General features: G+C 43.8%; 4 protein-coding genes across 4 annotated transcripts; 1 reads left to right on the forward strand and 3 right to left on the reverse strand.

The window, feature by feature from the left end:
* Nucleotides 1-2,669: 2,669 nt before the first annotated feature.
* JR316_0006569 (uncharacterized protein) lies at nt 2,670-4,080 on the forward strand (the record flags this gene model as incomplete). Its single annotated transcript, XM_047892315.1, has 2 exons — nt 2,670-3,783; nt 3,941-4,080. 2 exons carry the CDS (start codon nt 2,670-2,672, stop codon nt 4,078-4,080), a joined length of 1,254 nt encoding a protein of 417 aa, XP_047749664.1.
* A 7,075-nt stretch (nt 4,081-11,155) lies between these two features.
* Nucleotides 11,156-14,689, reverse strand: JR316_0006570 (uncharacterized protein; the record flags this gene model as incomplete). Its single annotated transcript, XM_047892316.1, has 2 exons — nt 11,156-13,210; nt 13,499-14,689. The coding sequence occupies 2 exons, from the start codon at nt 14,687-14,689 to the stop codon at nt 11,156-11,158; spliced, it is 3,246 nt and encodes a 1,081-aa protein (XP_047749665.1).
* A 1,602-nt stretch (nt 14,690-16,291) lies between these two features.
* JR316_0006571 (uncharacterized protein) lies at nt 16,292-17,389 on the reverse strand (the record flags this gene model as incomplete). The annotated part of the gene is made up of 2 exons (XM_047892317.1): nt 16,292-16,810; nt 16,835-17,389. 2 exons carry the CDS (start codon nt 17,387-17,389, stop codon nt 16,292-16,294), a joined length of 1,074 nt encoding a protein of 357 aa, XP_047749666.1.
* Nucleotides 17,390-18,820: 1,431 nt separating this feature from the next.
* On the reverse strand, nt 18,821-19,918 carry JR316_0006572 (uncharacterized protein; the record flags this gene model as incomplete). Its single annotated transcript, XM_047892318.1, has 2 exons — nt 18,821-19,339; nt 19,364-19,918. 2 exons carry the CDS (start codon nt 19,916-19,918, stop codon nt 18,821-18,823), a joined length of 1,074 nt encoding a protein of 357 aa, XP_047749667.1.
* Nucleotides 19,919-22,000: the final 2,082 nt, after the last annotated feature.

The raw sequence follows: 22,000 nt of genomic DNA on the forward strand, positions 1-22,000 counted from the left end.
AAGGCATTTAATCTTCAGGTAGGTACCAATAACTGTGTGTTTAATAGGGGAAATAGCACACGTCTAATCTGTCTATTGCTCTTCATGCTGTGAGGCAACTTACGCTTCATGAATGAGACTTGTAGGTAACTGGAAAATGAACACCGTATTACACTACAACCGTTCGTAACATCTGATCATCCCGTCGGCTTTTTCAATCATACATCTGCATCTAATCTCTCCTTAAAGCGTCCAACTCGGCAGTCAGGCTGTCAATCTTGCGGCGCAGAGCATGGGCGGATTCCATTTCTTGCTGGTGCTCCATCACAATCATCTCATACTTACGCGACAAAGTCGCATGCCAAGCCTTATGATTTTGCAGCTCACGCCGTGCATCCATCAGCTCTCTTTCGATGGTCTGAGACTGTCCGATGACTCTTTGCGTGTTATACCGAGGCGAATAATGATTGTCGTCTTCCGCGGCCTGTTATTCGAGTGAGTCAATAGTGTTACTACTGAGGGTATGATCCCGCGGAACGTACAGAAAAAGCGTAATCCCGCCTAAGTGTTCTATTCTTTCCCTTAGCCCCATTCTTGATGATAGGTTGTTAGCAATCATTGCGCTACATAGCGTACAAAACAGAACCTACGTGACAACCTCTTTTCTGTCCATCCCTCGTGTCTCTTGATTCTGGGTTGGAAAAAGAGTTTGCGCTCCTCATTCGGTTGATCGTACAAAAACTCTGGACGCAACTATATTACCAATGGGGTTCGCATCATAAATCAAACTAAACGTACATTTCTACCCTTGCAATCAGTAGGATATGGCTCGTAAGCATTACGGCGACCCCTGGATGGCCCGTCACTCTTATAGCAGGCTTTGAGTACAAAGAGATTTATTTATAAAGGAACAATACAACTCACAGCACTTTGTCGAAAGGTAGACCGGGGACGATCACTCTGCGGTGATCAAATTCAAACATGAGCAAGGTAGTAGTAAAGATAGTACTCACAACATGGCGAGATGTCGCCTGCGGTGCTTGGCCTTCAACAGCTATGGATTCAAACATTGAGTTCTCAATCTGTATATTACATCAGAATATTCAAAAGTATCAAAATGCATGCTCACTGGAGTCATCAGCTCAAGTGTACCATATTGACGTTGCTGTACATCGGCTCCAGGGGTATTAACAACCTATTGTCTTGATTATCGATGGTAAAATGAGGCAATTTCGGTAAGCAAACATACTTGGGCTGCTCCAGTTCCATGGGCAGCAACTTCCTCCCTGTTCCCTTCGTTTGACGACCTCATCATGGAGAAAACAGGCGTGGAGTGAATGTACGAGCGCCGAGGGAATCTATTATATAGTAAAAATGCTGTTGAATGTGTAGCGCTTTGGTTCAGAATAACATTGAATGCTCTACAAAAAGGAATTCAAAGGTTGTTCCATTCCAGGTATCAAAAAATAGACGAGACTAACAGAGTAAGTGTAAGTCGATGGTCCATCCCAAGTTTTGGGTGAGGACAAGGGATAGTAGACGCTCGGGAGCGAGAAGGAAAGATGATCGGGAGGTTTACTTGTGCCTGTCGAATGCAACAAAACGACCTTTCGGGGATGCAGTAATTACAGAATCAAGATTTGATGTTTGCGTTATCTGCGCCAAGATCCAGCACTCAACCAGCAAGCACTAGATCTCACGTTCAAACGGATGTCGAGATGATTGACTGAAATGGAAAAACTCAGTACAACGGTCAACTACATGCCTAGATAGTTAGCCACTACTATACATTCTGAGCCGCTAGGAAGCGTTCTGCAACCTCGAAAATATCTATCGGCAAGCATGTCATTCATCGTTCCTGTTCCGCGTCCCCATGGGCGTTCAGCGTTTGCTGTTATTGTTGTGAAAGAAGACGTTCGAAAAACCCAAGTTCTCATTATATTGCAGCCGTGTTGTACACTTTCGGGATTAATATAGGCCTCAACCACATAGACGCCCTTGACGCACCTCTACGCTCTAGTCTATATATGGGAGAGGTAGTCGAGTGAAAAATTAATACAAGTGCGGGTGCGCCCGCGCGCCTGTGGAGTCCTCTATTTTAAGAACTATAACGGAGACCTGTGTGGAAAAACGATCCCTTTCAAACTTATCACACCAACCACTACTGCCTTGTACTCTGCAGGCAACCATTGACTTTGATGTTCACATTTTGTGCCTTGTTTCACTTGCTTTCCACTTGGCTCATGATCACCAAATAATATGACCTATAATAGAAATTAGTTGTTCTGTAGTTATACACAGTTTACACTTCAGCGCCTCATTTGTCAGGCGCTTGACCTGCTCTTCCATTTGGCTGTTAAATAAGACTCAAAAATATTTACCATCTTCCTAAACAACTGCCTACATTATTGCCTGGTAAGTCTAGGTCGTACGTCTCTTTTTCCATGATACTCTATTTACGCATTTTGTATCTAGATCATCTCACGACCTATATCGACGCCCGGTAAGTGCAATTCATGATACAGAGATACTCAATACTCAATTATGATATAATGTCTATTAGGGATACTCCGTTACAGAAATACTATCTAAAATTGACACATCGATCGTATTGAATATTTGGTATGTTTCTGATGCTGTATTAAGCGCCTACTTACCAAATCGTTGGACAGGGTCCCTCGTTCCACATTATGGATCTGACACCAGCGCTCGAACCCGTGAATACTCCGGTCTCTTCTTCTTCAAACCGCTCCAAACGTCCTCGAAGGAAAAAGCTAAACAATAGCGGAAACCTCGAGTGCAACATTCCTCGCCCCAGTAACCCATTCATCCTCTTCCGGGACGATTTCTTACGACAAGGTTGGATGCTCAAATTGGAAGGGATTAACCATTGCAGTCAGTCTGCTCTCATCGGAAAAATCTGGAGCCGATTGGGGGAGGATAAAAGGGCGTACTGGAAGAAAAAATCAGCTCAAGAGAAACTTGAATACTGGGCCAACAATCCTCAGGTCAGGTATACGAAAAAGTCTTTGATTAAACCCAAAGCTGCTCGTAGCAAGCAAAGTAACAACCATGGTTCCTTTGCATTTCGACACGCATTCCACGACGGTGTAGAAGAAGATAAATGTCTTTGGCAGATGGCGGAATCCTACACTCCTGGACTCACGTATCATCACAGCATAGTAGATGAACAGCCAGTATACGAGGATCCATTGGTTTCCGAATCTCCCACCGAACGTCCCAGTCAATCTCTACCACCTTTCCAAGCGAGCAGCCAACAGGAAGAATACCGAGAGGGCCTCCTTCATTTACCCTACTTCGTGCTTGACCCCCTACTGCACGACGTCAACTCGGATCCTCATCAACAAGTTTCTTTTGAAAATATCATCTGTCAAGCCGAGGATCAGGACGAATACAGTCAATATCCAATTCCAGTTGCTAATATACCTGGTCAATGGGACCACGCGGGTTTTGCGTTCAATTTGGATGGTCACAACAGTGCTGCCAATGATATGTGGTCAACTAACGCCCTGTCGAACTATGTAAGTGTGCATCTACTTATGGCGTATGCACAAGGCATTCTTATGAGTTGGAAACAGTACTCGGATAACTTTTTTGGGTCCTACAATAATCATCAACTCGATGGCACTTTCAACATTCCGTCAGCTCTGTATACGGAACCGGACGTATCCATGTCGATCGAGACTTGCATGTCCGTCTTTGGTAACCAAGAATCAGGCTTTGGATATGCTACAGGCTTTGACGATTCGGTCCCATCTAGCACCTTAGCTGAAAATGTGATCCGTGACTTGACTTCAGACATACAGATATCCACCTTTCAATAATTTCAACTATAATCTATGGTATCATTTGTCGACTTTAACTGCCTTCCTTTCTTCAATACTTTGGTACTTCAATTTACACCGGTAATTTTGTCCTAATAGTTTAGTACATTCCCTAGGAATAAAATTTAATATTTTGGCACCTTTCTATGATTCTATTGACGAAGGGAAGAGACAAGTCGAACTCGTGCCCGTGCCCAGCGCGGCAGCGCAAAAGTCTTCAACGGCCGCATCTATCTCTTTCAACGTGGTTGCATGAAAACGCATAAGGCCAAGCAATTCTGGATTAGGGCTACGACACGTATAGTTTAGAAGAGTCGATCGTACCTTGTTGACCGTTTATTTCAGATCCACCAAGAACATCGAATACCCCGGACGAGAAAATTTGCCCACCACCCACCACCTTGGTTAACGAAGCGTTTGCGTAACTGATGTCGTGGTATCGACAATTAATTGAATACTACCAGGGAGCGCACTGTCAATGCCTCCGTTGTCTGGATACAATGTATACTCATAAATTATACAAAGTATGGAGGTCTACGATACATGGACGGACAGAGAGTGACAAAGGGTGGAAAGAGAGTCGAATCGTGCCTGTGTGCTAATTTAGCCATTGCGAACGACTCGATTTCGGAACACTCCGAAAACGTTTGGCGTGGCTTGGTTATATGCTCGCATAGTCAATTTCACACGCTTTCTGCTCCTACCTTTCGCAAGGAACACCCCTGTGGACATTCTCTACGGGCAAAGGTGCGTGTCTATGTACATCCTCGATTACCAAAGGGAAAGTCTTGTGATCCATTTGATAATTAAAGGGACGTGCCTGTACCGGTAGAGTTGATCAACTTCGAGCCAGCAGGATTTCAGGCCAAACGATCAAGCACATTTGTCTCTTTGCGTTGTCCCCCGTATTTACTATACTTGAAACGGATAGATTGGATCATAGCATACGGAATATAGACTGAAAATCAAACTGTTCTACCAAAATCTACTCATGATTATGTAGTAAGGTTGATAGTTGTATACCGGGATTCAGACGGTAAGGTTGCGTCGTTCGGATTATAATGTTAGGCTCATTGCATCGGATTATCCAGATCTGGCTAAAATCCTGTTGTCTCCGCCAAACGTCGATCTCAGCCAGCTTAAAGCACTCAAATATCTAACATTACACTATGGAGACATTCGCAATCAAATGTCGAATTCGCTACCCATTGGACTTTACATCTCACACGTATCCTCGATCCTTCAAGCATGTCCCGACACCATTTGTTATCTGACTATAATCTTGGAACAAGTGACTCCTTGTAAAGAAGGCATAGCAGCTGATCTAGGGTTTAGGGTTTAGGGTTTAGGGGGGGAGCGAGCACCGAGCGAAGCGAGGTGCGAGCGACTAGTTTAAACTGGGAGTTAAAATGGAAAGAAGCCAGAGGGCTGTTGGGGGATCCCAACAACCAGCCCTTTCGTCTTTATAGACTCTTCAGTGGCTATTCTTAGAAGGAATGTTCTAGACATCCGATGACAGCGCGTGAAGTGATGCTGCGCAGCTGTCATGTATCTTACCGACTATCACAAATCTGTCAATGTTTATTGTCAAGTTAGACAGGTTTCTGATGAACAGAGTGTCACGGGTCAATGTGGCACATGGTAACCTGTCAAAAATGGATCCAACACTTTTGTTCTTTGACATCGTGGGTTATTGACTGTGATGTGAATCACATGGATATAGAGTACTCTGGTTACGTGGCTCCGAGTAACCGCGACATGGGAATATTCACATGTCTAGAGTATAAATAGCTTACCTGGGTCCTTACCTAACAATCAATTGATTGATTGTTGTGAATCTTAATTGGACAGTTCATGATCCGGTCCATCAAAAATGTTTCCACGGTACTAAGGAACTTTTCCCGAAGTACTAAGTAACTTTTCCCATGTACTAAATTAGATCCGGCCCTTCACAATCACATCCGTTCGGAAATTCACACGCCTACCTTACTTCCTACTAAGGTTAGACTTAGTTAGCTTAGGGTTGGGGTTAGGTTAGGGCTTAGGGTTTAGGGTTTAGGGTTTAGGTTTAGGTTTAGCTATTCAATCCAATGTGTTGCTTGTAAGTAGATGTTTGTTACTTTATAGCAAGGAATACTTACGGTTAGGGTTTTTTTCTAATGCTTTACGCCTTAAGCGCTAGTATTCTTTTCATCGGTTGTAAGATTTGGATATTCTGCCGAATTCTGGATGTTCCCTCTCTTGTGAGATTGAACGTCTATGAAGTATTATCTCGTTATCACTTTCGATACTTATCTGCTCAGCAGCTTCAACTAAAGCAGAATGATAAGTTTCATTAACGTTTTGAGTTTCGGGAACAACACCACCTTTTTCAGCGATGTCTTCATCCAGTTTACGAAAGACTGTTTTCTTCCACACATTTGCAAGGTCGAAAAGATTAGTATTGCGTTTTCGCGATACTATCCAACGACTTCCGAGTAGTCCTATCTTCCTCAAATCCGGTACGAACTCAGTTTCTCCGTCCACGAGGATCTGTGTGAACAGCTCCGGGCGAACATCATCGAGGTCGTGAACGTAATTTGGATCTGGTTTGATAAGGGGTCTGGACGAGTCTGCACTATACAAACCTTTCTCGGCATGTTCATACCATGCCGACCAGTACTCGGTAACAGTTTTTCCAAGTTCAGCAGCTGAAAACCAATTCCATACCTGATCAAATCTGGTTTTAAGTACAAGAATGGATTCGTCGTGCTCTGCGACTCGTAAAGCGAATCGCTTTTCCCAACGTTCTTGTATATTCTTCTTACACCAAGATATGACTAGGTTTTCGGGATAACCGCGCATCAAATAGAGAGCGTTAAGGTCTCTAATTGCTCCGATGTAGATTTCCTTGGTACTACATAGCACGGCTAACCTGGATAACTCTCCAATGTAGACGCCACGTTTGACGTCCAAAGGATGATGTGATACCCATGGAACTCGTTCTCGGTTGTTTCCTGTCTTGACAAAAGGCTTCCAATGAAGTTTTCCAGACTCCTTGAATATGAAAGCATCGAGAAATTGACATCCCGACGAGGAAACAGCCCATTCGATAACACAACCATCGAACTTTATTGTTTCTTTAATAAGATTAAGTGCAAGTGCTTCGGACTCGGTGTAAACAATTGCGAAACAATCGTCGATGTACCTTCCATAGAAGGCCACGTTTGGGTGGTCCAAGATTTTTGACTTTATTTCAAAATGGGCTCCAAAGAGGTTAGCAAGGTCCGGAGAATCCGCGACGCCCATTGCGAGGCCATTTTTTTGTCTAAAATATCTAGACCCATGTTGTGTTATCAATTGCGTATTGCCAATCTCGATAGCACGTTTAAAGATGCCCAATTTAACCAAGTTATTTTCTAACGAATTTGGATTAATATGGGCTAATGCAGTGTTTTCTTCCGAAGCGTTGAGTAACCATTCCTCGTACATACTACAAACGATTTCGATGCACGAGTCCAACGGAATATTGGGATAGAAAGCAACTACATCTCCAGTGACAAAATACCATTGTCTATTGGAGTCTATACGCAATTGGCTTAATCTCGTAAAGAGATCCTTCGTTCCGTGTATGATTGAAGGAGTCGATTTAATAATCGGCTTAAGCTCTTTTGATACGAACTTGGCTGCAGGATTAAATACTACAGAGTGACACGGAATTATGGGCCTAAATCCAGTAGGTTTTTTATGGATTTTAGGTATACCATGAAATTGAGGATACTTGAACGATGATCCGTCTTCCGGTATATTTGATAGAAAAAATCGAGACAACCCAAGTTCAAATAGAAACAGATGTTCATCTTCGACAGTACGTGCGAGCGTTTGCATCTGAATCATTTTGCTCTTCATAACTTCTTGAGCAACTTCGAATTCTAACTCTTCGTAGTTGCGTTCATCTTCAAGAAGATTGAGCTCATTCCTTATTATCCAGTCGCGTTCAGACACCGCGAGGCCAAGATTCTTATCTGTCATCGTAATAACATAGTTGTTATCGATAAGAAACTTACGGATCTTGTCCCTTTTAGGAGAGAACGCGTGCTTTCGCATCTCCGTGAGGGCTTCTTCCGGGATACTTGCGATCGTGCGTTGCACGTACCGACGTCCCATCGAAAGGCCAAGTTCCATATATTGCGGTAATACAGGAGGTTTTTCTTTTTTCTTAGAGCTTACTCCATAATCTGGATCAAAAGGTTTATTCATGCCTTCCTTAAACAAAAAATAGATACGCCATCTTATTCTTCGTTGAAAATCATTCCATGCTTGCATGATCAGACTTTTAGAAGGCAGTGTGAAAAACATATAATTTAGTCCGAGAGAGAGATCGTTTGCTACATCAACAGGGACAGAAACACCAGGACTACAATGTACACTACTACGATACTGGCCAGCCAACAAGAATGAAATTGGAGTATGTAAGTGTACGAAAGAAACCGCGTCTGTTTTAGTCATGGTGAGTATATCGTCAGGAATAGAGTTGGGGAAGGCGGGTCTCACCGACGTAAATGATGCTACAGTAGACCGCGCGTCTAGGCTCTTGCCTTTCCCTTTCCCTTTGGATCGTTGTTCTTGACGGGAGCTCTCCCCTTCCCTTTCTTCTTGTTGTCGACCTTGTTGGAAGCCTTGGTTTGGGGCTTCCTCTGCGAAGGCATCGACGACGACTTGGGTTTCGAAGGGCCAGCTTTCCTGGCCTGAGGTTGAGGAGCCTTGGACGAATTCTGGCCAGACAAAGTCTGGGTAATTAGAGTAATAATTAGTGTCCAGAATTATGGGTGAAGGGTTACGAAAACTTGCCTTCTTGCCCACAGATCCAAGGTTGAGCTTTTTGAGACGTGCATTCAAGCCCTTATCAATAAGGGATTGAATCGACGGACCTGGTTTGGTCGCGTCGGCCATCTCGACATCGGCTGTTGCCGCAGTCGTCCGCTTTTTCTCAATCTTAATTGCCAAGGCGCGGTGGCGCATGTTGACAATTTGTTTGATATGAGAAAAGATCGCCGGCAGTATAGTTTGCAGCGCACTGCATTCGGCTTTCTTTTGCGGAGACACTACCCACTCTGCTATACGTCGGACTCCCTTGTTGTCTGTAGAGAAAACAGGGAGCTTGTAGCTGGATTTGCGATCATCGTAAGTTGCCTTAACGATGAGGGCAGCAGCTTCGTAGCAAGAGTTCAGTGCGCATTTATCATCCCAAAAGGCCAGCTCATCCTTTTTCGCCTGAATGGCGCCGTCGTTAATCGCCTTTTGGAAGACGTCACGAGTGGTAGAGAACGTAGTGGAGACTCGAAGAGCCTCCGCTGACCCGGCATCCGCGAATTCCTTCGTGAGTTGGAACTCGGGCGCCTTCACCTTAAGGCGATTGGGCGTGTTGCCTGCGCTAACGGCAGATTCAAGGCGCTCGAGGCTAGCCTTGACTGTTTCTCTCTTATCGCACCACGATGCGAGGTTGAGAAGAAACTCCCTGAGGGCAGCACGATAGTCAAAAAAGACGCAGTCTATGACTTGGTCAACGGAGCGGCACTCAGCTATTTTTTTGATGACCACAGTGGCCAGCTCGTCGATCAGAGCGTTATGGCGGCCTGCTTCATCGTTGACGCCGAAGACGGTGTTGTTGACGACGGCCTGGGTGAGTGCGTCCAGGGTGGGGGACATGGCACGAGAGAAAGCAGCAGAGTATTGGGATGACATAGTGGCTGATGGGTGATAGCAAAGTCGTTGGGTTTAGGGGGGGAGCGAGCACCGAGCGAAGCGAGGTGCGAGCGACTAGTTTAAACTGGGAGTTAAAATGGAAAGAAGCCAGAGGGCTGTTGGGGGATCCCAACAACCAGCCCTTTCGTCTTTATAGACTCTTCAGTGGCTATTCTTAGAAGGAATGTTCTAGACATCCGATGACAGCGCGTGAAGTGATGCTGCGCAGCTGTCATGTATCTTACCGACTATCACAAATCTGTCAATGTTTATTGTCAAGTTAGACAGGTTTCTGATGAACAGAGTGTCACGGGTCAATGTGGCACATGGTAACCTGTCAAAAATGGATCCAACACTTTTGTTCTTTGACATCGTGGGTTATTGACTGTGATGTGAATCACATGGATATAGAGTACTCTGGTTACGTGGCTCCGAGTAACCGCGACATGGGAATATTCACATGTCTAGAGTATAAATAGCTTACCTGGGTCCTTACCTAACAATCAATTGATTGATTGTTGTGAATCTTAATTGGACAGTTCATGATCCGGTCCATCAAAAATGTTTCCACGGTACTAAGGAACTTTTCCCGAAGTACTAAGTAACTTTTCCCATGTACTAAATTAGATCCGGCCCTTCACAATCACATCCGTTCGGAAATTCACACGCCTACCTTACTTCCTACTAAGGTTAGACTTAGTTAGCTTAGGGTTGGGGTTAGGTTAGGGCTTAGGGTTTAGGGTTTAGGGTTTAGGGGGGGAGCGAGCACCGAGCGAAGCGAGGTGCGAGCGACTAGTTTAAACTGTGAGTTTGAAATAGAAAGAAGGCCAGAGGGCTGTTTGGGGGTACAAACGGCCAGCCCTTTCGTCTTTATAGACTCTTCAGTGGCTATTCTTAGAAGGAATGTTCTGGAACATCCGATGACAGCGCGTGAAGTGATGCTGCGCAGCTGTCATGTATCTTACCGACTATCACAAATCTGTCAATGTTTATTGTCAAGTTAGACAGGTCTCTGATGAACAGAGTGTCACGGGTCAATGTGGCACATGGTAACCTGTCAAAAGTGGATCCAACACTTTTGTTCTTTGACATCGTGGGTTATTGACTGTGATGTGAATCACATGGATATAGATTACTCTGGTTACGTGGCTCCGAGTAACCGCGACATGGGAATATTCACATGTCTAGAGTATAAATAGCTTACCTGGGTCCTTACCTAACAATCAAAAAATAGAATGATTGATTGTTGTGAATCTTAATTGGACAATTCATGATCCGGTCCATCAAAAATGTTTCCACGGTACTAAGGAACTTTTCCCGAAGTACTAAGTAACTTTTCCCATGTACTAAATTAGATCCGGCCCTTCACAATCACATGCCGTTCGGAAGTTCACACGCCTACCTTATTTCCTACTAAGGTTAGACTTAGTTAGCTTAGGGTTGGGGTTAGGTTAGGGCTTAGGGTTTAGGGTTTAGGGTTTAGGTTTAGGTTTAGCTATTCAATCCAATGTGTTGCTTGTAAGTAGATGTTTGTTACTTTATAGCAATGAATACTTACGGTTAGGGTTTTTTTCTAATGCTTTACGCCTTAAGCGCTAGTATTCTTTTCATCGGTTGTAAGATTTGGATATTCTGCCGAATTCTGGATGTTCCCTCTCTTGTGAGATTGAACGTCTATGAAGTATTATCTCGTTATCGCTTTCGATACTTATCTGTTCAGCAGCTTCAACTAGAGCAGAATGATAAGTTTCATTAACGTTTTGAGTTTCGGGAACAACACCACCTTTTTCGGCAATGTCTTCATCCAGTTTACGAAAAACTGTTTTCTTCCACACATTTGCAAGGTCGAAAAGATTAGTATTGCGCTTTCGCGATACTATCCAACTACTTCCGAGTAGTCCTATCTTCCTCAAATCCGGTACGAACTCAGTTTCTCCGTCCACGAGGATCTGTGTGAACAGCTCCGGGCGAACATCATCGAGGTCGTGAACGTAATTTGGATCTGGTTTGATAAGGGGTCTGGACGAGTCTGCACTATACAGACCTTTCTCGGCATGTTCATACCATGCCGACCAGTACTCGGTAACAGTTTTTCCAAGTTCAGCAGCTGAAAACCAATTCCATACCTGATCAAACCTGGTTTTAAGTACAAGAATGGATTCGTCGTGCTCTGCGACTCGTAAAGCAAATCGCTTTTCCCAACGTTCTTGTATATTCTTCTTACACCAAGACATGACTAGGTTTTCGGGATAACCGCGCATCAAATAGAGAGCGTTAAGGTCTCTAATTGCTCCGATGTAGATTTCCTTGGTACTACATAGCACGGCTAGCCTGGATAACTCTCCAATGTAGACGCCACGTTTGACGTCCAAAGGATGATGTGATACCCATGGAACTCGTTCTCGGTTGTTTCCTGTCTTGACAAATGGCTTCCAATGAAGTTTTCCAGACTCCTTGAATATGAAAGCATCGAGAAATTGACATCCCGACGAGGAAACAGCCCATTCGATAACACAACCATCGAACTTTATTGTTTCTTTAATAAGATTAAGTGCAAGTGCTTTGGACTCGGCGTAAACAATTGCGAAACAATCGTCGATGTACCTTCCATAGAAGGCCACGTTTGGGTGGTCTAAGATTTTTGACTTTATTTCAAAATGGGCTCCAAAGAGGTTAGCAAGGTCCGGAGAATCCGCGACGCCCATTGCGAGGCCATTTTTTTGTCTAAAATATCTAGACCCATGTTGTGTTATCAATTGCGTATTGCCAATCTCGATAGCACGTTTAAAGATGCCCAATTTAACCAAGTTATTCTCTAACGAATTTGGCTTAATGTGGGCTAATGTAGTGTTTTCTTCCGAAGTGTTGAGTAACCATTCCTCGTACATACTACAAACGATTTCGATGCACAAGTCCAACGGAATATTGGGATAGAAAGCAACTACATCTCCAGTGACAAAATACCATTGTCTTTTGGAGTCTATACGCAATTGGCTTAATCTCGTAAAGAGATCCTTCGTTCCGTGAATGATTGAAGGAGTCGATTTAATAATCGGCTTAAGCTCTTTTGATACAAACTTGGCTGCAGGATTAAATACTACAGAGTGACACGGAATTATGGGCCTAAATCCAGTAGGTTTCTTGTGGATTTTAGGTATACCATGAAATTGAGGATACTTGAACGATGATCCATCTTCCGGTACATTCGATAGAAAAAATCGAGACAACCCAAGTTCAAATAGAAACAGATGTTCATCTTCGACGGTACGTGCAAGAGTTTGCATCTGAATCATTTTGCTCTTCATAACTTCTTGAGCAACTTCGAATTCTAACTCTTCGTAGTTGCGTTCATCTTCAAGAAGATTGAGCTCGTTCCTTAATATCCAGTCGCGTTCAGACACCGCGAGGCCAAGATTCTTATCTGTCATCGTAATAACATAGTTGTTATCGATAAGAAACTTTTGGATCTTGTCCCTTTTAGGAGAGAACGCGTGCTTTCGCATCTCCTTGAGGGCTTCTTCCGGGATACTTGCGATCGTTTTAATAACGTACCGACGTCCCATTGAAAGGCCAAGTTCCATAAATTGCGGTAACATTGGAGGTTTCTCTTTCTTTTTAGAGCTTACTCCATAGTCTGGATCGAAGGGTTTATTCATGCCTTCCTTAAACAAAAAATAGATACGCCATCTTATTCTTCGTTGAAAATCATTCCATGCTTGCATGATCAGACTTTTAGAAGGCAGTGTAAAAAACATATAATTGAGTCCAAGAGATAAATCATTTGCTACATCAACAGGGACCGAAACACCAGGACTACAGTGTACACTAGATCTATACTGGCCAGCCAATAAGAATGAAATCGGGGTATTGAGGTGTACAAAAGAAACTGCGTCTGTTTTAGTCATGGTGAGTATATCGTCAGGAATAGAGTTGGGGAAGGCGGGTCTCACCGACGTAAATGATGCTACAGTAGACCGCGCGTCTAGGCTCTTGCCTTTCCCTTTCCCTTTGGATCGTTGTTCTTGACGGGAGCTCTCCCCTTCCCTTTCTTCTTGTTGTCGACCTTGTTGGAAGCCTTGGTTTGAGGCTTCCTCTGCAAAGGCGTCGACGACGACTTGGGTTTCGAAGGGCCAGCTTTTCTGGCCTGAGGTTGAGGAGCCTTGGACGAATTCGGGCCAGACAAAGTCTGGGTAATTAGAGTAATAATTAGTGTCCAGAATTATGGGTGAAGGGTTACGAAAACTTGCCTTCTTGCCCACAGATCCAAGGTTGAGCTTCTTGAGACGTGCATTCAAGCCCTTATCAATAAGGGATTGAATCGACGGACCTGGTTTGGTCGCGTCGGCCATCTCGACATCGGCTGTTGCCGCAGTCGTCCGCTTTTTCTCAATCTTAATTGCCAAGGCGCGGTGGCGCATGTTGACAATCTGTTTGATATGAGAAAAGATCGCCGGCAGTATAGTTTGCAGCGCACTGCATTCGGCTTTCTTTTGCGGAGACACTACCCACTCTGCTATACGTCGGACTCCCTTGTTGTCTGTAGAGAAAACAGGGAGCTTGTAGCTGGATTTGCGGTCATCGTAAGTTGCCTTAACGATGAGGGCAGCAGCTTCGTAGCAAGAGTTGAGCGCGCATTTATCATCCCAAAAGGCCAGCTCGTCCTTTTTCGCCTGAATGGCGCCGTCGTTAATCGTCTTTTGGAAGACGTCACGAGCGGTAGAGAACGTAGTGGAGACTCGAAGAGCCTCCGCTGACCCGGCATCCGCGAATTCCTTCGTGAGTTGGAACTCGGGCGCCTTCACCTTAAGGCGATTGGGCGTGTTGCCTGCGCTAACGGCAGATTCAAGGCGCTCGAGGCTAGCCTTGACTGTTTCCCTCTTGTCGCACCACGATGCGAGGTTGAGGAGAAACTCCCTGAGGGCAGCACGATAGTCAAAAAAGACGCAGTCTATGACTTGGTCAACGGAGCGGCACTCAGCTATTTTTTTGATGACCACAGTGGCCAGCTCGTCGATAAGAGCGTTATGGCGGCCTGCTTCATCGTTGACGCCGAAGACAGTGTTGTTGACGACGGCCTGGGTGAGTGCGTCCAGGGTAGGGGACATGGCACGAGAGAATGCAGCAGAGTATTGGGATGACATGGTAACTGATGGGTGATAGCAAAGTCGTTGGGTTTAGGGGGGGAGCGAGCACCGAGCGAAGCGAGGTGCGAGCGACTAGTTTAAACTGTGAGTTTGAAATAGAAAGAAGGCCAGAGGGCTGTTTGGGGGTACAAACGGCCAGCCCTTTCGTCTTTATAGACTCTTCAGTGGCTATTCTTAGAAGGAATGTTCTGGAACATCCGATGACAGCGCGTGAAGTGATGCTGCGCAGCTGTCATGTATCTTACCGACTATCACAAATCTGTCAATGTTTATTGTCAAGTTAGACAGGTCTCTGATGAACAGAGTGTCACGGGTCAATGTGGCACATGGTAACCTGTCAAAAGTGGATCCAACACTTTTGTTCTTTGACATCGTGGGTTATTGACTGTGATGTGAATCACATGGATATAGATTACTCTGGTTACGTGGCTCCGAGTAACCGCGACATGGGAATATTCACATGTCTAGAGTATAAATAGCTTACCTGGGTCCTTACCTAACAATCAAAAAATAGAATGATTGATTGTTGTGAATCTTAATTGGACAATTCATGATCCGGTCCATCAAAAATGTTTCCACGGTACTAAGGAACTTTTCCCGAAGTACTAAGTAACTTTTCCCATGTACTAAATTAGATCCGGCCCTTCACAATCACATGCCGTTCGGAAGTTCACACGCCTACCTTATTTCCTACTAAGGTTAGACTTAGTTAGCTTAGGGTTGGGGTTAGGTTAGGGCTTAGGGTTTAGGGGGGGAGCGAGCACCGAGCGAAGCGAGGTGCGAGCGACTAGTTTAAACTGGGAGTTAAATGGAAAGTAGCCAGAGGGCTGTTGATTGTTATCAGCAGCCAGCCCTTTCGTCTTTATAGACTCTTCAGTGGCTATTCTTAGAAGGAATGTTCTGGAACATCCGATGACAGCGCGTGAAGTGATGCTGCGCAGCTGTCATGTATCTTACCGACTATCACAAATCTGTCAATGTTTATTGTCAAGTTAGACAGATCTCTGATGAACAGAGTGTCACGGGTCAATGTGGCATATGGTAACCTGTCAAAAGTGGATCCAACACTTTTGTTCTTTGACATCGTGGGTTATTGACTGTGATGTGAATCACATGGATATAGAAAACTCTGGTTACGTGGCTCCGAGTAACCGCGACATGGGAATATTCACATGTCTAGAGTATAAATAGCTTACCTGGGTCCTTACCTAACAATCAAACAATAGACTGATTGATTGTTGTGAATCTTAATTGGACAGTTCATGATCTGGTCCATCAAAAATGTTTCCACGGTACTAAGGAACTTTTCCCGAAGTACTAAGTAACTTTTCCCATGTACTAAATTAGATCCGGCCCTTCACAATCACATGCCGTTCGGAAGTTCACACGCCTACCTTACTTCCTACTAAGGTTAGACTTAGTTAGCTTAGGGTTGGGGTTAGGTTAGGGCTTAGGGTTTAGGGTTTAGGGTTTAGGTTTAGGTTTAGCTATTCAATCCAATGTGTTGCTTGTAAGTAGATGTTTGTTACTTTATAGCAAGGAATACTTACGGTTAGGGTTTTTTTCTAATGCTTTACGCCTTAAGCGCTAGTATTCTTTTCATCGGTTGTAAGATTTGGATATTCTGCCAAATTCTGGATGTTCCCTCTCTTGTGAGATTGAACGTCTATGAAGTATTATCTCGTTATCACTTTCGATACTTATCTGCTCAGCAGCTTCAACTAAAGCAGAATGATAAGTTTCATTAACGTTTTGAGTTTCGGGAACAACACCACCTTTTTCAGCGATGTCTTCATCCAGTTTACGAAAGACTGTTTTCTTCCACACATTTGCAAGGTCGAAAAGATTAGTATTGCGTTTTCGCGATACTATCCAACGACTTCCGAGTAGTCCTATCTTCCTCAAATCCGGTACGAACTCAGTTTCTCCGTCCACGAGGATCTGTGTGAACAGCTCCGGGCGAACATCATCGAGGTCGTGAACGTAATTTGGATCTGGTTTGATAAGGGGTCTGGACGAGTCTGCACTATACAAACCTTTCTCGGCATGTTCATACCATGCCGACCAGTACTCGGTAACAGTTTTTCCAAGTTCAGCAGCTGAAAACCAATTCCATACCTGATCAAATCTGGTTTTAAGTACAAGAATGGATTCGTCGTGCTCTGCGACTCGTAAAGCGAATCGCTTTTCCCAACGTTCTTGTATATTCTTCTTACACCAAGATATGACTAGGTTTTCGGGATAACCGCGCATCAAATAGAGAGCGTTAAGGTCTCTAATTGCTCCGATGTAGATTTCCTTGGTACTACATAGCACGGCTAACCTGGATAACTCTCCAATGTAGACGCCACGTTTGACGTCCAAAGGATGATGTGATACCCATGGAACTCGTTCTCGGTTGTTTCCTGTCTTGACAAAAGGCTTCCAATGAAGTTTTCCAGACTCCTTGAATATGAAAGCATCGAGAAATTGACATCCCGACGAGGAAACAGCCCATTCGATAACACAACCATCGAACTTTATTGTTTCTTTAATAAGATTAAGTGCAAGTGCTTCGGACTCGGCGTAAACAATTGCGAAACAATCGTCGATGTACCTTCCATAGAAGGCCACGTTTGGGTGGTCTAAGATTTTTGACTTTATTTCAAAATGGGCTCCAAAGAGGTTAGCAAGGTCCGGAGAATCCGCGACGCCCATTGCGAGGCCATTTTTTTGTCTAAAATATCTAGACCCATGTTGTGTTATCAATTGCGTATTGCCAATCTCGATAGCACGTTTAAAGATGCCCAATTTAACCAAGTTATTCTCTAACGAATTTGGATTAATATGGGCTAATGCAGTGTTTTCTTCCGAAGCGTTGAGTAACCATTCCTCGTACATACTACAAACGATTTCGATGCACAAGTCCAACGGAATATTGGGGTAGAAAGCAACTACATCTCCAGTGACAAAATACCATTGTCGTTTGGGGTCTATACGCAATTGGCTTAATCTCGTAAAGAGATCCTTCGTTCCGTGAATGATTGAAGGAGTCGATTTAATAATCGGCTTAAGCTCTTTTGATACAAACTTGGCTGCAGGATTGAATACTACAGAGTGACACGGAATTATGGGCCTAAATCCAGTAGGTTTTTTATGGATTTTAGGTATACCATGAAATTGAGGATACTTGAACGATGATCCGTCTTCCGGTACATTCGATAGAAAGAATCGAGACAACCCAAGTTCAAATAGAAACAGATGGGGTTTAGGGTTTAGGGTTTAGGGTTTAGGGTTTAGGGTTTAGGGGGGGAGCGAGCACCGAGCGAAGCGAGGTGCGAGCGACTTGTTTAAACTGTGAGTTAAATGGAAAGAAGGCCAGAGGGCTGTTGGGGGGTACCAACAACCAGCCCTTTCGTCTTTATAGACTCTTCAGTGGCTATTCTTAGAAGGAATGTTCTAGACATCCGATGACAGCGCGTGAAGTGATGCTGTGCAGCTGTCATGTATCTTACCGACTATCACAAATCTGTCAATGTTTATTGTCAAGTTAGACAGGTCTCTGATGAACAGAGTGTCACGGGTCAATGTGGCACATGGTAACCTGTCAAAAGTGGATCCAACACTTTTGTTCTTTGACATCGTGGGTTATTGACTGTGATGTGAATCACATGGATATAGATTACTCTGGTTACGTGGCTCCGAGTAACCGCGACATGGGAATATTCACATGTCAAGAGTATAAATAGCTTACCTGGGTCCTTACCTAACAATCAATTGATTGATTGTTGTGAATCTTAATTGGACAGTTCATGATCCGGTCCATCAAAAATGTTTCCACGGTACTAAGGAACTTTTCCCGAAGTACTAAGTAACTTTTCCCATGTACTAAATTAGATCCGGCCCTTCACAATCACATGCCGTTCGGAAGTTCACACGCCTACCTTACTTCCTACTAAGGTTAGACTTAGTTAGCTTAGGGTTGGGGTTAGGTTAGGGCTTAGGGTTTAGGGTTTAGGGTTTAGGTTTAGGTTTAGCTATTTAATCCAATGTGTTGCTTGTAAGTAGATGTTTGTTACTTTATAGCAATGAATACTTACGGTTAGGGTTTTTTTCTAATGCTTTACGCCTTAAGCGCTAGTATTCTTTTCATCGGTTGTAAGATTTGGATATTCTGCCGAATTCTGGATGTTCCCTCTCTTGTGAGATTGAACGTCTATGAAGTATTATCTCGTTATCGCTTTCGATACTTATCTGTTCAGCAGCTTCAACTAGAGCAGAATGATAAGTTTCATTAACGTTTTGAGTTTCGGGAACAACACCACCTTTTTCGGCAATGTCTTCATCCAGTTTACGAAAAACTGTTTTCTTCCACACATTTGCAAGGTCGAAAAGATTAGTATTGCGCTTTCGCGATACTATCCAACGACTTCCGAGTAGTCCTATCTTCCTCAAATCCGGTACGAACTCAGTTTCTCCGTCCACGAGGATCTGTGTGAACAGCTCCGGGCGAACATCATCGAGGTCGTGAACGTAATTTGGATCTGGTTTGATAAGGGGTCTGGACGAGTCTACACTATACAGACCTTTCTCGGCATGTTCATACCATGCCGACCAGTACTCGGTAACAGTTTTTCCAAGTTCAGCAGCTGAAAACCAATTCCATACCTGATCAAACCTGGTTTTAAGTACAAGAATGGATTCGTCGTGCTCTGCGATTCGTAAAGCGAATCGCTTTTCCCAACGTTCTTGTATATTCTTCTTACACCAAGACATGACTAGGTTTTCGGGATAACCGCGCATCAAATAGAGAGCGTTAAGGTCTCTAATTGCTCCAATGTAGATTTCCTTGGTACTACATAGCACGGCTAACCTGGATAACTCTCCAATGTAAACGCCACGTTTGACGTCTAAAGGATGATGTGATACCCATGGAACTCGTTCTCGGTTGTTTCCTGTCTTGACAAAAGGCTTCCAATGAAGTTTTCCAGACTCCTTGAATATGAAAGCATCGAGAAATTGACATCCCGACGAGGAAACAGCCCATTCGATAACACAACCATCGAACTTTATTGTTTCTTTAATTAAATTAAGTGCAAGTGCTTCGGACTCGGCGTAAACAATTGCAAAACAATCGTCGATGTACCTTCCATAGAAGGCCACATTAGGGTGGTCTAAGATTTTTGACTTTATTTCAAAATGGGCTCCAAAGAGGTTAGCAAGGTCCGGAGAATCCGCGACGCCCATTGCGAGGCCATTTTTTTGTCTAAAATATCTAGACCCATGTTGTGTTATCAATTGCGTATTGCCAATCTCGATAGCACGTTTAAAGATGCCCAATTTAACCAAGTTATTCTCTAACGAATTTGGATTAATATGGGCTAATGCAGTGTTTTCTTCCGAAGCATTGAGTAACCATTCCTCGTACATACTACAAACGATTTCGATGCACAAGTCCAACGGAATATTGGGATAGAAAGCAACTACATCCCCGGTGACAAAATACCATTGTCGTTTGGGGTCTATACGCAATTGGCTTAATCTCGTAAAGAGATCCTTCGTTCCGTGAATGATTGAAGGAGTCGATTTAATAATCGGCTTAAGCTCTTTTGATACAAACTTGGCTGCAGGATTAAATACTACAGAGTGACACGGAATTATGGGCCTAGGGTTTAGGGTTTAGGGTTTAGGGTTTAGGGTTTAGGGTTTAGGGTTTAGGGTTTAGGGTTTAGGGGGGGAGCGAGCACCGAGCGAAGCGAGGTGCGAGCGACTAGTTTAAACTGTGAGTTTGAAATAGAAAGAAGGCCAGAGGGCTGTTGGGGGATCCCAACAACCAGCCCTTTCGTCTTTATAGACTCTTCAGTGGCTATTCTTTAGAAGGAATGTTCTAGACATCCGATGACAGCGCGTGAAGTGATGCTGCGCAGCTGTCATGTATCTTACCGACTATCACAAATCTGTCAATGTTTATTGTCAAGTTAGACAGGTCTCTGATGAACAGAGTGTCACGGGTCGATGTGGCACATGGTAACCTGTCAAAAGTGGATCCAACACTTTTGTTCTTTGACATCGTGGGTTATTGACTGTGATGTGAATCACATGGATATAGATTACTCTGGTTACGTGGCTCCGAGTAACCGCGACATGGGAATATTCACATGTCTAGAGTATAAATAGCTTACCTGGGTCCTTACCTAACAATCAAACAATAGAATGATTGATTGTTGTGAATCTTAATTGGACAGTTCATGATCCGGTCCATCAAAAATGTTTCCACGGTACTAAGGAACTTTTCCCGAAGTACTAAGTAACTTTTCCCATGTACTAAATTAGATCCGGCCCTTCACAATCACATGCCGTTCGGAAGTTCACACGCCTACCTTACTTCCTACTAAGGTTAGACTTAGTTAGCTTAGGGTTGGGGTTAGGTTAGGGTTTAGGGTTTAGGGTTTAGGGTTTAGGTTTAGCTATTTAATCCAAAGTGTTGCTTGTAAGTAGATGTTTGTTACTTTATAGCAAGGAATACTTACGGTTAGGGTTTTTTTCTAATGCTTTACGCCTTACGCGCTAGTATTCTTTTCATCGGTTGTAAGATTTGGATATTCTGCCGAATTCTGGATGTTCCCTCTCTTGTGAGATTGAACGTCTATGAAGTATTATCTCGTTATCACTTTCGATACTTATCTGTTCAGCAGCTTCAACTAGAGCAGAATGATAAGTTTCATTAACGTTTTGAGTTTCGGGAACAACACCACCTTTTTCAGCGATGTTTTCATCCAGTTTACGAAAGACTGTTTTCTTCCACACATTTGCAAGGTCGAAAAGATTAGTATTGCGCTTTTGCGATACTATCCAACGACTTCCGAGTAGTCCTATCTTCCTCAAATCCGGTACGAACTCAGTTTCTCCGTCCACGAGGATCTGTGTGAACAGCTCCGGGCGAACATCATCGAGGTCGTGAACGTAATTTGGATCTGGTTTGATAAGGGGTCTGGACGAGTCTGCACTATACAGACCTTTCTCGGCATGTTCATACCATGCCGACCAGTACTCGGTAACAGTCTTTCCAAGTTCAGCAGCTGAAAACCAATTCCATACCTGATCAAATCTGGTTTTAAGTACAAGAATGGATTCGTCGTGCTCTGCGACTCGTAAAGCGAATCGCTTTTCCCAACGTTCTTGTATATTCTTCTTACACCAAGACATGACTAGGTTTTCGGGATAACCGCGCATCAAATAGAGAGCGTTAAGGTCTCTAATTGCTCCGATGTAGATTTCCTTGGTACTACATAGCACGGCTAACCTGGATAACTCTCCAATGTAGACGCC

This window comes from Psilocybe cubensis, chromosome 5, assembly GCF_017499595.1.
Source record: "Psilocybe cubensis strain MGC-MH-2018 chromosome 5, whole genome shotgun sequence".
Lineage (NCBI taxonomy): Eukaryota > Fungi > Basidiomycota > Agaricomycetes > Agaricales > Agrocybaceae > Psilocybe > Psilocybe cubensis.